We start from the raw sequence: 15,916 nt of genomic DNA, 5'->3' as shown, positions 1-15,916 counted from the left end.
TCTCCTTAGTTTTGAGACCATGGAGTGCTAGGGCGGGGGGGGGGGGGGGGGGGGGGGGGGGGGTATTCTCACATTCTTGGAATAGAATTTACTTTCGCTAAGAAACAGGCTATCAGCCAAGATGTTTAACCGAGTTTTTGACTGGTCCCAAAATTGTTTGTTTCTTAGCAATTAAGTGTCATGCCGAAACACTTCAAAATTGAAACTTTTTAAAATCTAATTTTGAGCAGAGCCTCTGTGCAGTATCGGGCCTGCAACAGCATATTACAATTTGTTTCATTTGAAACTTCATGGAATAAGACTTCCATCTGAAAATGTCACTTGGAACGATTTGGGGATTAGTTATTAAGCAGTTAATACGCAGGAGTAAATTGAACTGTTTAGTGCAGCTCGACACTAACTAGCCTGGAAACTAAGAGCAAGGGTTGGTTTGATCAGAAGTGTGACTGGCAAACGGAGATAACTCTATAATATGGATTAAGTGCAAGAAGAAGGTAGAAACTCGTCTGAGGAAAAATGGGTTAGAGAAGCAGTTAAAAACATGCACAGCTCGGTACAACAACCAAAATGGTGTTCTTTGCTTGCGCTTTAGAAACGAACATTTGTTGTTATCTGCACTGGAAAAAAACATTTAATCTTAACGAAACAAGCAGATGCTTGAAAGGAAGAAAGTTCATTTCAAAGTCAACCTATCACCAGAACAGTTGAAAACAAAAAACTAAAACAGGAGATGTAACAAAACTAAAACATCCTGGAAGCCAAACTATAAAGTGCCAACAACTTTCAGTTTTTGTTCTTCAAAACCAAGCAGGAACAATTCAGTGACACATGCAGCAGCCATTAAACCCACAATGTATCTCCAGCCAGGGTAGCCTGCTCCACAAGGTCAAAGGTTAAAAAAAGGGTGAAAGTTCATCTCAAGGAAAGAACCTTCGTCTCGGTGAACTGATAAAATGAAGTGATCATGCAAATGCATTAAAAGAAGAAACTGCTTGGAATGTTTGTTTTAGTTGCTGAACGTTAGAGAACAGTTTGAGATCATTGTGTGTTTGTTTTGTATATATTACTTCTCGATTGATGTTGGTTCCTCACAAGAGGGCGCTAGACGGACGATGCGTACTGCACAGCACTGGGTCTGATACATGAACCTGATGGAGCAGACATAGAGGGAAGTTGGAAGGAAGGGTAAGGTGCAGAGGAAGGCAGGACGGGTAAACATCAAAGACGTCAGGAAATTTCAAAAAAAAAACTTTGGCAGAGTTTGGGTAGAGGGTGGCGGGGGATTTGGGCAATCAGGTTTTTGCCCTGTTTGATTCCCCCCCCCCCCTGAGGACACTTTGTGGGTTTGGCTTTTAGTCCCTAGATGTGATTGCATGGTCTTTCCCTGCAATAATTCTTTGGGGTTTTCCTCCAACATGTCAAACTGAAACTCACTTCCTTGACTTCTCTTCATTGAGTTCTGAGCTAGAACAGTAATCAAGTTGGCTTTTCTGAAAATTCTTGTCTTCACAACCCGAATTAATGAGTTAAATAAAAAGATCAATAAATCAAAGCCAATTTTGTTTACTTTAACTTGTCTCCCCCCCCCCCACCTCCACCATAGGTGGAATTTTGCTCTGCGAAGAACATCTATGCTCAGTTGTTATGTTTTGTTTGCCATTTTCTTTCACATAGATTTCAATCTAAACTCCATTGTGTAATTGTCAGACCAAAATATTGTTTGGAATTACTGGGTTTTGGTTTTGCTGGTTAACATAATTAGGCCATGGGGTTTGGGGGGGAAACAGTGGGTACAATTTGCTGATCTAGAAAGCAGAGGGAGGAAGACGACAGAGGGAGCTCTTTTCACACTACTCTATTCCCCTGGGGCAACCCGGGGAAACAACGGCCAGCCCTTTCACACTTAGGTCACTTTACCCCTGGTCTACCTGGCAAATTGGTAAACACCGGGGAATAGCCACCACTGCCCTGGAGTAGAGGTAGCGGTAAAACCCTGGGGTATTCTTGAGACAGGCGGGACCTAGGCGGAGACATTGTGAAAATGCGCTGGGGTAACCGTGGATTAAAAAAAAGGGGGGAGGTCTCCCCTGGACTATATTACTCGGGGATAAAAGATACAGTGTGAAAAGGGCTAATGAGGGGCCGTCACCCGAATGTCATTGCCTAATAAAGGGTACATGTACACCTCTATTCGGTCATCCTGGATCTTCCCCACACACCCCTCCACCCAACAGGTCATTGCTACTACTCTAAGCAAAGGAAACACAGTAAGCAGAGCACAATTCAAGGAGAAGGCAGGTATTTTGTCTACAACTACAGCCATCCCTTGCAGCAGTAATACCAAGTGCAGTTAAGCAAATAATAAATTGATGCTCTGACCTATTGAATACAACAGGAAAAAGGCTACATTTTACTGGTCTCAGATGAACAATTTTTTTTTTTTTAAATAGCCCTGCCGATTGTCTTTAAATCGGGCGGCCGTTCGCTTTGAGAGAAAAAAGGCCCTCAATACACTCTGCTGGTCTTCAGGAGAAATATTCCTAGTCAGAATTCCAGGAGATGAATAAAACCAAGATTGGACCACCCCTAAAGCCAGGTTCATACTTCCTGAGAATGCAAATGCAATACCTTCGCATTGTGACATCACAGGGCTGTTTTCACTGGGAATGTTTTGCAGGAGTTGAGCACATTTCAACTGATGTGAATTATTCATTGTGAATTTGTGACGTCAAAATTAGTAGACCAAGACAGCTATTTCTACATGTACATGACTCAACTGACCTGAGTTTCTACCATTCGATGAGGTGGAGAGTTTACGGTTACCCTGATCCACGCTGCAGGAACCTGTGGTGTTACTCAACCTCTTCTCCTCATTACTCCAGATTCGCCGTTTCTAAAACGAGAACAAAATCAAGATTGTTAGCTTTGAAATTGGTATACATTAATAAAGAAATAAACAAAACTCTCATATACACTGGTACCACAGGCTGCCACAAATGACCATACCTGCTACGTTAACAACTTGGTAAATTGTGCCGCCACGACTACGACAAAAATAGTCGCAACTACTAAAAAAACAGTCAAGACTACATGTACCTGTTTGGTGAACCATTTGTGTCGCTTAAGGCTATTCACGACAACATAATTTACTTATGAAACACAATCGGATATCAGTAAATACACAATCCTTCAATTCTTTCAGCGTGAATTTTACTATTGCACCTGCAGCAAACATTATGCTCCAAAATTGCTTGGGAATTAAAAATTAGTCGCCTAGGCCTAATACTGTGTGTACTAACCCCTGATGAAGAACTTGACCGATGTTGGTTGGAACCAGTGAAGAACGTTGCTCCATAGCGATCACGTATGCAGTCGGGCATCCATGTGCTGTTACGTATGTAACGTCGATATTCCTTTATTACCTGTAATGCAGGGCCAGAAAAAAGAAGAAACGTTTCTTAAAAACTAGATTGGAAATTTATTTATGGATTTGCTCTTTCTCTTCTCTTTTCCCCCGTAAGATTGAATGATTTTAATTAAAATATTTCCTGGCACTGAGGGGACAGAAAAATGCACTCATCCAATGACAAAAGAATAAACTTACTGCATAAACCCAATTTCACACACATCGTCACTGAGTAGAGATATCGCTCTATTAAGCCTGGGTAACTAGTGCAACTGGTGTCATAGTCGCAACTATTGACTGCTTCGTCCAGTTGAGAGAACCGTTTTACAACTACTCTGTTAATTGTGTCGCCACGTGTACTAAAAGACTAGTTGCAACAACTACATGAATAGTCGCGACTACCTGTTTGGTGAACCAATTGTGTCGCTCACGACTACACACGACAATATAACTGATATGAAACAAAATCAGACATCAGTGACACAGTCTTTCAATCCTTTTAGCGCTAATTTTACTTATGCGACTGCAGCAAATATTATGCCGCAATGCATCTTGCGAATTCAAAATTGGTCGTGAAGACTAGTGTCTAAGTCACGACTATTTGACGACTATTTGAAGTCACGACTATTTGAAGCAAAACTTGTCGAGTAGTAAATTTCACTAGTGCCCAGGCCTACACTCTACAAGAAGCCATAATCATTATTCTGATTCTTCTAAACCTTACCTTCTCGTTCATGAAGCAGTGGAAGACAAATATGAAGACTCCCTGGAATGCATTGGCGATGGTGAAGATGTAAGCGAAGGCTAGCAGGCTCTCGGTAACGTAGAGGAGACCAAACGCCCAGGTGATACCCAGGAGACAGAGTAAGACCAATGCTCCACGCACCCACGACCTGTCAACAAAATTATGTACCACTCTCTTATTACTCTGGTAGATGTGATCAACTTAATTATTTATTATCGTTACTTGAGATGAATTTCTGAATAAGCACCTTCATGGTTATATCCACCATCTGGGCAGTCTCGGTAGTCTAGTTGGTAAGACACTGCTATAGAATTGCAAGGGTCCTGGGTTCGAATCCCACCAGAGTAACATGTCTGTGATAATATTCTGCGCCTTGAACACCCAGCAGGGTGGATACGTGTGCATTACAAGTCTTATTATTATTTATTTTATTATCTTCTTCGCTACACCAGAATGCCCCTTTAAAAAAAAAAAAGCCTACAATAAAACATCCTTTTCATCTGACAACTAACACCTGTTATCTCCATGTAAATCCTTTTCAAAAAAAGTGGACTTAATTGAATCATGCACAAACCAGTGGTGCTGACTGCCAGGGCAGATTAACTACTCATCAATTAGGTTTGATGATCCTAGTAATTCAGTGTTAAAAAGGATGTTATTTTCGAACACGCAACTCGGCGCTCGAACTGCCACGCACGTGCGCATGATGTTCTAATGCTGAGTTGAAGGCAGGAGAGTGCGTTCTTTAACTAGATGGTGCATATAACTGTGAAAGTGCATAAGCTTTCAAGCGGTGATAAAATAGAAGCCACAACCATTCAGGATGCAAGTACCCCAAAAATAAACCCAAAGCAAAACCCACAAACAAACAACAGCGAAACTTGGTCAGACTTTAAACAAGCAAATATAATTGTGCCCTCTAAACCTTGGGCACTTGAAATGGTTCTAACCACCACACTCAGGAAAACATCGCTTTGATGATCATACTTTTAAAAAGTAAAAAATGAAATTTAAAGATGGATGAAGAAAAGAAAAAGTGATGTAGAGAGGGTTACTTTAAACTAAAAATACAGCAAAACAAAATGTACATGATTTGGGCAGGTTTTTGTTTTAAAACAAAATTTACACCAAGACAAACATTTAAAAAGTTCTGTTTAGAGAAAACAAGAGCAAGTGTTTAGAATTAAAAAATTCTTCTTATCAGCAGAACCAAGGTAAAACACTTGGGGAAACTACCAACAACTACATTTCCAAAACCATGCTGACAAAAATGATTAGACGAAACTTTTTAAAACACAACATGCAACAAAAAAACATAGGTTGCTATCAATAGCTCCTATGAAAAGAACAACTGCTTTAGTTTAAACCTAAAAGGGTTTGGGTAGGGGTTTAAAACCTAGGCTGTACCATTGTGCATGGGGGAGGGAGGGGGTGTAAACACCAAACAGGATGAACAAGGGTATTTGGAACGGTAAAAACAACATTCAATGTTCATTTAGGAAATTCTCATGGTAAACCTGAGAGTAGAAAACCTTTCAATCAAACAGAAACCAATAGGTAAAGGAATTTAAAATAACGAAAGGAAAAGGAAAACTTCACACTCAAAAAGTAGGGAATATTAAACTCCTTTTAGCTACGCATCAACCAGCCCATTAAGCCAATAAGATTTTACTTACGCGGCTACTTCCAAATTGCTCTCCCCTAGACTGGAATGGCAGAGCGAGTTAAACAGAAAGAGAAACAATTGAAAACACTATTCAGACAATCAGTGTATATTTCTGTTGCACCAGGGGAAAAATAAATGTCATAAAAAGTCACATATAGACTGTGTTTTAGTCATAGAGTTACAGTATATATAAGAACTAGAGGGCGCACTGGTGATGTTTCTTGCACAAACACGACGGGACCGCAAGGAGACACGCGCCCGCCATTCTGTACGAGCGTTCAATATGAAATATTTGTTTATTGAACGCTATGCGATGCTGTTTTTTCAACTTACAAAATGGCCGCACAAACACACACTAAGCAATGCCTGTTTTGTCAACTTAGAAAATGGCCGCCTGCGCGCATGCTGGGTCGCGTATATAGGCCAGTGCGCCCTCTAGTTCTTTAAAATAACTCTATGGTTTTAGCGCATCAAAACCAATGGGAGATTACTGAGATGCTGGCGGTAGTAGACATATCGTTTTTTCGCTGGGCCCAATTTCATGGCTCTGCTTACCGCCGAATTCTGCGCTTACGATCACGATTCCCCGCTTACATGCAAGCGCTAGCTAGCCTTGTAAGCGTAGAATGCCTAGTAACGCAGTAACGAGTACCCATGCGCAGAACTCAAAATTCGCTACTAACCCGTGAAATACGCTAGCACAGAATTCCCTGCTTCAGTAAGCGCCGATTCTGTGCTTACGGTAAGCAGAGCCATGAAATTGGGCCCTGCTCTGAGCGTGCACGCACTTGCTCAGTATTGCGCGCCGTGTAGGTCTGAGCACACGCACTTCTAGCAGACATTTTTGTACGTTTTAAAGTTTTTAAGGTGGATATGACCTTGGCCCAATTTCATAAGGCTGTTAAGCAGAAAACAAATGCTTAGTAAATATCTTATGAGTGGCATACCTGTCTGCCTGTTCCCAAAAAGCTTAACACTATGCTACTTTGGCAGGAACCATAATTTGTTAAGCATTTTTAACATCAGTTTGCTCACATTTATTTAATGACATTTATTTTGGCCCTTGTTAACAGTTGGGAAAATCATATTCAGTAACTTAATAATGTCAATCTTACAAGGGTTATACCGATGCGTACCCAATGTGTAAGTACACCAAACCTACAACAACAACACATTAAGAAGGTGCAACCTTGCTACACATTATTTACAAAGACAAATAAATAAACCAACTTAAAAGCTACTGTGACAAAATATATGGACCAACTTTAAATCACCTTACTGAAAACATTGCACTGTAATCTTCATGAAACTGAAACTTCTACAGGTAAATTATATTACATACATCATCATTCACAGTGAGTAGGGATTCATGTCATGGCCAAAACTCAATATACAAAGGTATCAAACTCCTTTAAAGACAGTGGACACTATTGGTAATTGTCAAAGACCAGTCTTCTCACTTGCTGTATCTCAACATATGCATAAAATATTAAACCTGTGAAAATTTGAGCTCAATTGGTCGTTGAAGTTGCGAGATAATAATGAAAGGAAAAACACCCTTGTCACAAAAAGTTGTGTGCTTTCTGATGCTTGATTTCGAGACCTCAAATTCTAAATCTGAGGTCTCAAAATCAAATTCGTGGAAAATGTCTTCTTTCTCGATAACTACGTTACTTCAGAGGGAGCCGTTTCTCACAATGTTTTATCCCCATTACTTGTTACCAAGTAAGGTTTTATGCTAATAATTATTTTGAGTAATTACCAATAGTGTCCACTGCCTTTAAAAGAAAAAATCACATGCAAACCCTGACAAGAGTCTTCCATCACTGTCAACATCCTCACAGTGGACAAAGATAACTGCATAGGGGGAGGGTAGACCAGACAGAACAGATGACTGAAGAAATTAAGGTCAACATGAATTTTATTGGATTATCCAATCTCTGCGTCTATACCCAACAATGACACTAACACATGTAAAACTATGCTCTGGCTTAAACAAAAAAAAATAACATCACATGCAAACCCTAACAAAAGTCTTCCATCACTGTCATTATTGATACATTGAACAAAGATAACTTCGGTGAAGAGGAAGGAAGATGTGTCTGACAATATTATGGTCAACATGAATCTTATTGGATTACCTAATCTCTGTGTCTATACCAAACAGTGGCACTGGAACTATGCTCTGGCTTTAAAAAGCAACCATCACATACAAACCCTGGTAAAAGTTTTCAATCACTGTCATTATTGTTACAGTGGACAAAGATAACTGCATAGGGGGAGGGTAGACCAGACAGAACAGATGACTGAAGAAATTAAGGTCAACATGAATTTTATAGGATTATCCAATCTCTGTGCGTATACCCAACAGAGACTTTGAAACTATGCTCTGGCTTAAAAAAGAAACCATCACATGCAAACCCTGGTAAAAGTTTTCAATCACTGTCATTATTGTGACAGTGGACAAAGATAATTGCCAGACAAAGAACATTGGATAGGGTGAGGGAGAAGGAAGATGTGACTGAAGATATTAAAGACAACATGAACTGTACTGGATTATCTAATCTCTGGCTCTATACTCAACAGTAACTCTCAATACTTATACACTATGCTTCACATGCAAACCCAGGGAAAAGTTTTTCAATCACTGTCAACTGTTACAGTGAAAAAAGTAACAGCCTAGAGCATGTAGGGTGATGATACATGTAGAAGAAGGGACAGGGGGAGGTGAATTAAGGTCAACATGAACCTTTGGGATTACCTAATCTATACGTGTCCAATTACAAGCCCCTCCCTGTGACATTGACACGTACAATAAATATTATAATTGCTTGATATAATTGTTAAACATGCAAACACTGGTGAGGCATTGCCCATCAATGCCAACTTCAGTGCAATGAGATAAATTGGGATGAGAGTAGAATACCAGAGGGAGGGGAGGGTGTAAACTTGAAAATCCCCTTGTGAAGTCTTTACACCTTTTAATATCGTAGAGAAATGGTAATACACTATGCAGACCACTGAACAAAATTACAAGCCGACACTGATAAGGGGGTGTGGATAATGTCAGTTACCGAGCATGGATGTAGAATTAGGCTGAGATAGTTACTGGGGGTTGTGGTGGGGTGAGGAAGGACAGGGAGGGTAGGAGTGTAGCTTGGGGTAGGGGCAGTAGGGGAAGACAGGAGTCAAAGGTGGGGGTCAGGGCAGTAGGGGATGGTGGACAGTGGGGAGTGGGTAGGTGGTAGGAGATGAGGGTTGGGGCTGTGGGGAGGGTGAGGCTTTGTTTAAGTTGATGGTGCCTGATGAGTAAGGGGTGTTTGACCCCGGCTCTGTAAAAATTCGATCCCACACAACCCCCCTATTTTATTTACAGATGAAAATTATGCCAACATTTTAAACTCTTCTCAGCAATATCCTTTTTTTACCGGATCTCCATTGCTTTTCTTCTATAATTTGTAGATTTAAGTGCTGCACTTTACACTTTTCAAAATGGCACCCACTTGAATTAATCTCAATCAACAATCTATAAAGAGTCGCACAAAATAATGTCAGTTTGACTTAATACACTATAATCTCCCTCATCCAACATCATGATGCCTGTGAGATTAACAAATCTAATCGTCCAGATTAAGTAATTCTTGCCTGTCAAAGTTTTGACCTATGTTACGAGTTTGACATGTTCTCACACACCCCGACCCTAATTCAATTACTCTGGACTTTCTCCATCAACGCAGTACTTTTGTTATCTCTTATAAAAACATTTAAAAAGTGAAATTATCTGCAAGGCATCTGAGAAATCCAGGTCAGCGCAAACAGGACACCTGCTGAAAATGTCATGTCACTCACACATGTTTTAGCTGGTACCTTGCTAAGCTAATACATGTGCTAAAGAGAATCGATCGATGATAATGAGTTTTTAAACCCTTACACTGATGTGTATTAAGCACTCTATACTCAGTACTTCCCCCAGTTCTGTGGGGAAAACAATCCACAGGCAAATCACTCGGGCGGGATTTAGGCCAAATCTACAATCTCACAGTAACTCAATCTTCATTTCACTCAGTACCCTATTTACAAAATCAATCTCCTACAGTTTATCCTGGCACCATTACGTAGCAAAGCACCAATAACAATTAGGCAATGACTTATCCTTAAATCCCCTTGCGATAACTTTTGACCACAAACTTCTATCTTACCACTCCCCCTAAGGAAATTAGGTGAAAGATCCTCACCCCCCCCCCCTTCCAAATGAAATATAAATTTGAAACCCATCCGGGTGCTGAGAGGGGGGTATTTAATTTTTTTCCATCCATTAAGGTCGATCAAAATACCCAGGATTTCTTCTGGATTAACTGCCCCCGGTCAATAGTAATCCTTTAAATCTCCCAGTGATCATTGGTTTATAGCCTCGTCCATAATGAACTTAAAAATAGAATGTAGCTTGGAGCAACTTTGTTTACATCGTTCTCCGTCATAGAAATGGCTCACTCCTAGTCTACTGCACCATTTACACAAGCCTGCTGCACAATGAGCGCCGAGCGATGTGCGCTACACACTGTTAAAAACAAACCGCAGTATCTAATGAAAACCACTTGTTAAATAAATTCCCAACAGGCTACTAAATACAAATTTTCAACCTAACCATTTTAAAGCAGTGGATACTATTGGTAATTACTCAAAATAATTATTGTCATAAAAACTTACTTGGTAACGAGTAATGGGGAGAGGTTGGTAGTATAAAACATTGTGAGAAACGGCTCCCTCTGAAGTGGAGGTTTTCGAGAAAGAAGTAATTTTCCACGGATTTGATTTCAAGACCTCAGATTTAGAACTTGAGGTCTCGAAATCAAGCATCTGAAAGCACACAACTTCGTGTGACAAGTGTGTTTTTTCTTTCATTATTATTTTACAACTTCGATGACCGATTGAGCTCAAACTTTCACATGTTTGTCATTATATGCATATGTTGAGATACACCAAGTGAGAAGACTGGTCTTTGACAATTACCAAGAGTGTCCAGTGTCTTTAAATTTCTGTTTCAGGTATGAAAAAAGTGATGGTTTTCCTATGGAGTGGGTGAATGTCGTTCCATGCAACAAAACCAGCTTTGATCGCTCACATTTAATGACAATGCCTCACTGTTTAAAATCTGGGTTACAAACCTTCCTTTAAGAAAAGCAAAGGATTCACCCTGAAGACTACTTTAAAAAAAGGTTACCAGGCAATATGCCATGTCATATCAGTGGTATTTCTGGATGGTTCCCAAGTTCAAGTTTATTGACAAGGGATCAATTTGAAGAAGCAGTTGACTACACAGAATTTTCTGAAGCATACTAACCAAGCTTTTGTGAAATTGGGCAAAGGGCCAAAGACGCTTTATTGCAGATTCTTACCGACGCAAGATTTAATTAACTAGCATTAAAAGATGGATAAGGTAGCTTAAAATCCAATTCAATCAACAACCACGTGCAGTGATAATCAAAGCTGCATGTTGAACAAGTGCATATTGTCCACAGGCAACAGGCTGAATGAGAGAGCTGGCTAAGCAGAGAAGTTTGCCTAAGAAAAGAACAACCATGCTTAGCATAAAATCAACTGATCTAATATGTCATGTACTTCATTATCTTTTGTGTATGTCGTTTGCTGATCTGTTTTAAACATTGATGAGCAGAAGTCACAACAATGTAAACTTAATGGATTTTTGGCTGATAATCGATTTCTTGCTAAGTAAGTTTTATTTGTGTTCAGAGGCTTTACGAAAAGTGAATTGCATATTATTAAGTATTGTTTGATGCTTTGCATATTGTGGATAAATTGTGGAAGAAACTATAAACAAATAGTAAACTTGCGGGTACAACCATGTGTAAATCTCTTTTGTGGGGGTGTTGGCTTTGAAAAGAGCCGGTTTGGTGTCTGTCCTACAAATTGTTTTTAGTTGGTATTTGCTTAGCAACTAAGAACAAAGAATACTCTCGATTGAGCATGCAGCACAATAAAATTATGCCTGAAGTAAAAACAATAATCTCTTAAAATCTGATAAAAAGAGGAAGGGGTGCAACCCCCGGTGAATGCCTGATTAAGAAACAGCAACGCCCTTGTTTACAGGTTAATTTTCAATAAAAGCCCAACATACTGACAAGGCATTTAGCGCTTTGACCAATAATGGAAAGTCTACCCGTTATGTGTACACTGCCGCTATCACAAACACACATATCCTTTTCCCATGGGGACCCTTCAGCAGTTTCTGCTACCCCTGGAGTACACACAAAACACTGTTGATCACCTGTTACAGTGAACTTTGTCCGACTTTTGCCATTTTCTCAGATTTTTTTTTATCAGTTGGCAAACATTTCAAAAATCACTGGTGAGAAAAGGTCAGCAGACACTAAAAACACATGGTGGAACTTTAAAGAAAACACAAGTCCTTACTTGAACAACAATTTAGGAAACTGTAGCTGGCTTTCAGCTCAACCCTTAGTTTAAAGGCTGATTGTGCCATTGTATTAAAGGAATACATTTCCTTGGATCGGACGAGTTGGTCTTTGAAAAGCGTTTGTAACCGTTTGTTATAAAATGTATATGATTAAAAAGATATTTTAAAAGTAGAATATAACGATCCACACAAGTATCACTTGAAATTGCGTGGTTTTCCTTTTACCTCGTCGACTAACACGATCGACCATAAATGGCCGACCGTGTTAGTTCGCAAAGTAAAATGAAACCACGCAATTTCGAGGCAAATTTGTGTGGATCATTGTATTCTACTTTTAAATCATCTTTCTACCCATATGCATTTTATAGCAAACCGTAACAAACGCTTTTCAAAGACCAACTTGACCGATCCAAGGCAACGTGTTCCTATAACTGAACTAGACTTTGACAGAATTTGGAAAATACTGAGTATACAGTGCTAAATGTAACATTTGGTACTTTGTACATCGGTGCAAGGGTAAAACCAATATTCTTTTCCTAATCCCGATGCAAATTTAACATCTATGGTACCCACTGCTAAAATATAGGATTCAAACTGCCTCTAGCAGAGGTGATCCCCCCAAAAAGAAGCCAAACCATTACAACACTAATACCATTACAGCTTTACGCAAATCAAAATAAAACATCACAAAAAGCAGTGCACTCAATAGCTATGTGCAGGAGAAATTGTTGACAGACTTGCAACAAATAAATCCTAGTCAAAAAATACAAAAAAAAATGTACATTTACAGATCTCTATTCCACCATACAACCAACAAAAACACCACAACCACAAAAGAAAAATTCCTCCATTGGATGAACAATATGAATAACTCAATTGTGAGTTTAGATTTGAAAAAATGTCTAGAACAGTGGACTCAAATTTAAGCGGTAACTTGTGACTAAGCAAGCCATTGTACAATATTTTACCAGACATTATTCAAATCTAACTCAAAATTAACGTGACTGCAAGTTGCTACCTAGTGCTTCCTTAAAGGGATTGGATACGTTTGGTAATTTGGTCATTATATATTTGGTTTGCGGCATCACCATGTGTGTATCTACTTGCCAGGTAGAGTTTGTTCTTAGAGAACTTTCTTTCTTATTCTACTATCGCGGAGTAGATTGTTCGAGTGTTCGAGAGACTTCTCAGTTCTGAAAAGAACTGTCCTGCTTATTAACTATTACCCGAGCGGATGGTATAAAAAATAGCCTGGGACTACTACTTTAGCTTATAGGATCGTAATAACTGCACTACTTGGTAATTGGAACCTACTGTTTGTTTCAATCCTGTATAGTTGTAGATATATACCATAAGCATAACCTGTGAAAATTTCATTGAAAAGTGGTATTGTTTAGTGGTACATGTATAACCTAAAACCTGGAGCAGTTATGATCAAGCAGGAAGAATAATCTGCAAATGGAATTCACTATCTGAGTAGTACAATTCTCTCAGATTCAAATATTCGGGGATAAAAGCGGATATCTTTTTTCATAACCACAGTACTTGGAAGTGAAAAGCTTTCTCAAAATGCATTCTACTATCCAAAGCTGATGTACTTCTTGCGAAGTAAGTTAATTACTGGAGTTAATTTTCAGAGTGATTACCAAACGTATACAGGTCCCTTTAAACCAAGAAAAGCAGATAAATCAATTCATTAGCTGAAGTCAAACTCAATAAAAAAGTTCTCTCTTTCATTTATCAACCTTGTCTACATTTTCCCCCGTCTTAACCGTGAGACAGGACTTTAACCCAACATAGACACAGAAAAAGAAAAAAAAAAGGATAAAAAAGTCTTACACAATCTGCTGACTACTTCCATAGTTAGGCTCGCTGCCAGCGGAAGTCAAAGAGGAAATTAAAGGAAACGCCACAGGTTAGCTGACGAGGGGGGGTCCAGACGTGAAAGTCAGACAAAAACAACATTTGAGGGACAAATCTTATATGAGTTGCCCTGGGGCAGAGAAATAACGAGAGGGGGTATAAGAGGGACTTATAGGTATAACTACCCTGTATGTTCACTAGACTAGTATTCTTACTTGTTCTTTTTATAAGTTATTGGCTGGATATCTGATGTACTGACCTGGATTTGAATGAAGTGGGCCTACTGGAGGGGATTATTTGATAACAATCAGAAGCAGATTGCTAGTGATACAGTATGTCTGCGGGTGATGGGGGGGGGGTACACACCACATTTGTGGAATCAGTCAACAGGACTTTCGCTGTAAATGTTATATTTTTAAAATCAGGCTGAAGAACCTCGCAATTAAAACCTTCTTTGAATTGAATTAAATTCAGTTCAATTCAATTCTTTATCCGTCACGCCCAGCATGAAAATCACTTTCTCGATTTGCACATTAAAATACAGAATGAATACTTGAATCTAGATGATTTAAAAAAATGGTAGTACATTGTACCTTCATGATGGTAGTACCTTTTTCCAATTCTGTATCACAACCTGTAAATATCTGTTTACATAAGTTGCCATGGTAACCAACCATTGTTGGATGAGACTATGATGGATGTACTTACGTTATCTTCTCCTTGTTGGTCTTCTCTTTCTGGTTTGTTTGCATGGTGCTATGGCGACACATGATGAGTATCGCCATGGACAGGAACATGGTGTTCACCTAGCAACAGAAACATCGGGCACAAAAATCACATCAACAATAAAAAAAGTAAACGTTATTCATTTATAACTTGTTTTGCATTTAAAGCATTTTGGTCGATGATCAAAGCTTTCAAGAAATACTGATCTACTTTCATTCTCCCTTCGATGACTGCTTCACTTCTTTCAGGAAAATGCAAAAGCTCAAGAAGATTTTAAGAAAACCCAGAAATCAGGAGAAATCTTGAGAAATCACATCAGTGAGCCACAATTGGCTCTGGAACAATTTTTTTCTTCTTATGAATACCAATCGTGTAGGGCTACTTTATCTTTTAATATTTCAAACGAAATTACAATTACGTATTTTTAATCTTTAGGGGAGGGAACGGATAAATATTTTCTTAAAGTTTTGCTACTTACAATGATTATCACGACCACAGGAGCTACAAAGGCCCATATGAAGTTGTTTTCCACAGCAAGCCAGCAGCTGCAAAGATAAGACCATTGCTTTGAAACTTAGCATGGTGGAAATAAAAGTTCTGTTGGTGCTGGCAAAGAAGCATGTGACGCAAGCCTTGGACCAATTTGATAGAACTGCTTATCGGTAAGCACAAAAAATCTACTTAGCACAACAAAATTATGCTTAACAGAATAAGGTCTCCAGCCAAAATACAATCCTAGATAGCATATGTTACTGGTATCCTGCTCATTTTCGCAGAACAGAAATTAAGGAACATTTTTATTTTTTTTAAATTTACACAATCAGTTTGCCTTGTAGTTCAATTTGTTATGCAATTAAAACGAAAAAAAAGGAAGGAAACAAAAAATCATTCTGTGGTGGTCTTTACATTTCATCATCGATCACAATTAAATGTTAGCCGAGAAAAAACAAAAAACAAACGATTGTTCTTCAATTAGTGACCAGAAATTGTGAGTCATGGGCCTAATGATTAATTAGAAATAAGAAAGAAAAAAACAACAATCTCGACTACACGTAAAACGATCAGCATTCAAAA

The 15,916-nt window shown here is 39.0% G+C and overlaps 1 protein-coding gene across 9 annotated transcripts in view; it reads right to left on the bottom strand.

Moving 5' to 3' along the window:
* LOC139945937 (adhesion G protein-coupled receptor L2-like) overlaps positions 1–15,916 on the bottom strand; it is a 95,233-nt gene that overhangs the window by 5,165 nt on the left and 74,152 nt on the right. For 6 of the 9 annotated variants that reach the window (XM_071943468.1, XM_071943471.1, XM_071943470.1 and 3 more), the window contains 7 exons: positions 15,321–15,387; positions 14,825–14,922; positions 14,093–14,125; positions 5,828–5,857; positions 4,131–4,299; positions 3,300–3,422; positions 2,782–2,893 (listed from right to left, as the gene is read on the bottom strand). In XM_071943468.1, the coding sequence (XP_071799569.1) occupies positions 2,782–2,893; positions 3,300–3,422; positions 4,131–4,299; positions 5,828–5,857; positions 14,093–14,125; positions 14,825–14,922; positions 15,321–15,387 (632 nt within the window). Of the gene's footprint in view, positions 1–1,067; positions 1,149–2,781; positions 2,894–3,299; positions 3,423–4,130; positions 4,300–5,827; positions 5,858–14,092; positions 14,126–14,824; positions 14,923–15,320; positions 15,388–15,916 lie in introns of all 9 variants that reach the window. The other 3 variants (XM_071943473.1, XM_071943469.1, XM_071943472.1) reach the window with 3 other exon arrangements.

Source organism: Asterias amurensis, chromosome 13 (assembly GCF_032118995.1).
Source record: "Asterias amurensis chromosome 13, ASM3211899v1".
Lineage (NCBI taxonomy): Eukaryota > Metazoa > Echinodermata > Asteroidea > Forcipulatida > Asteriidae > Asterias > Asterias amurensis.
The sequence above is the reverse complement of the archived record's forward strand: the minus strand, read 5'-3'. Positions and strand labels throughout refer to the sequence as shown.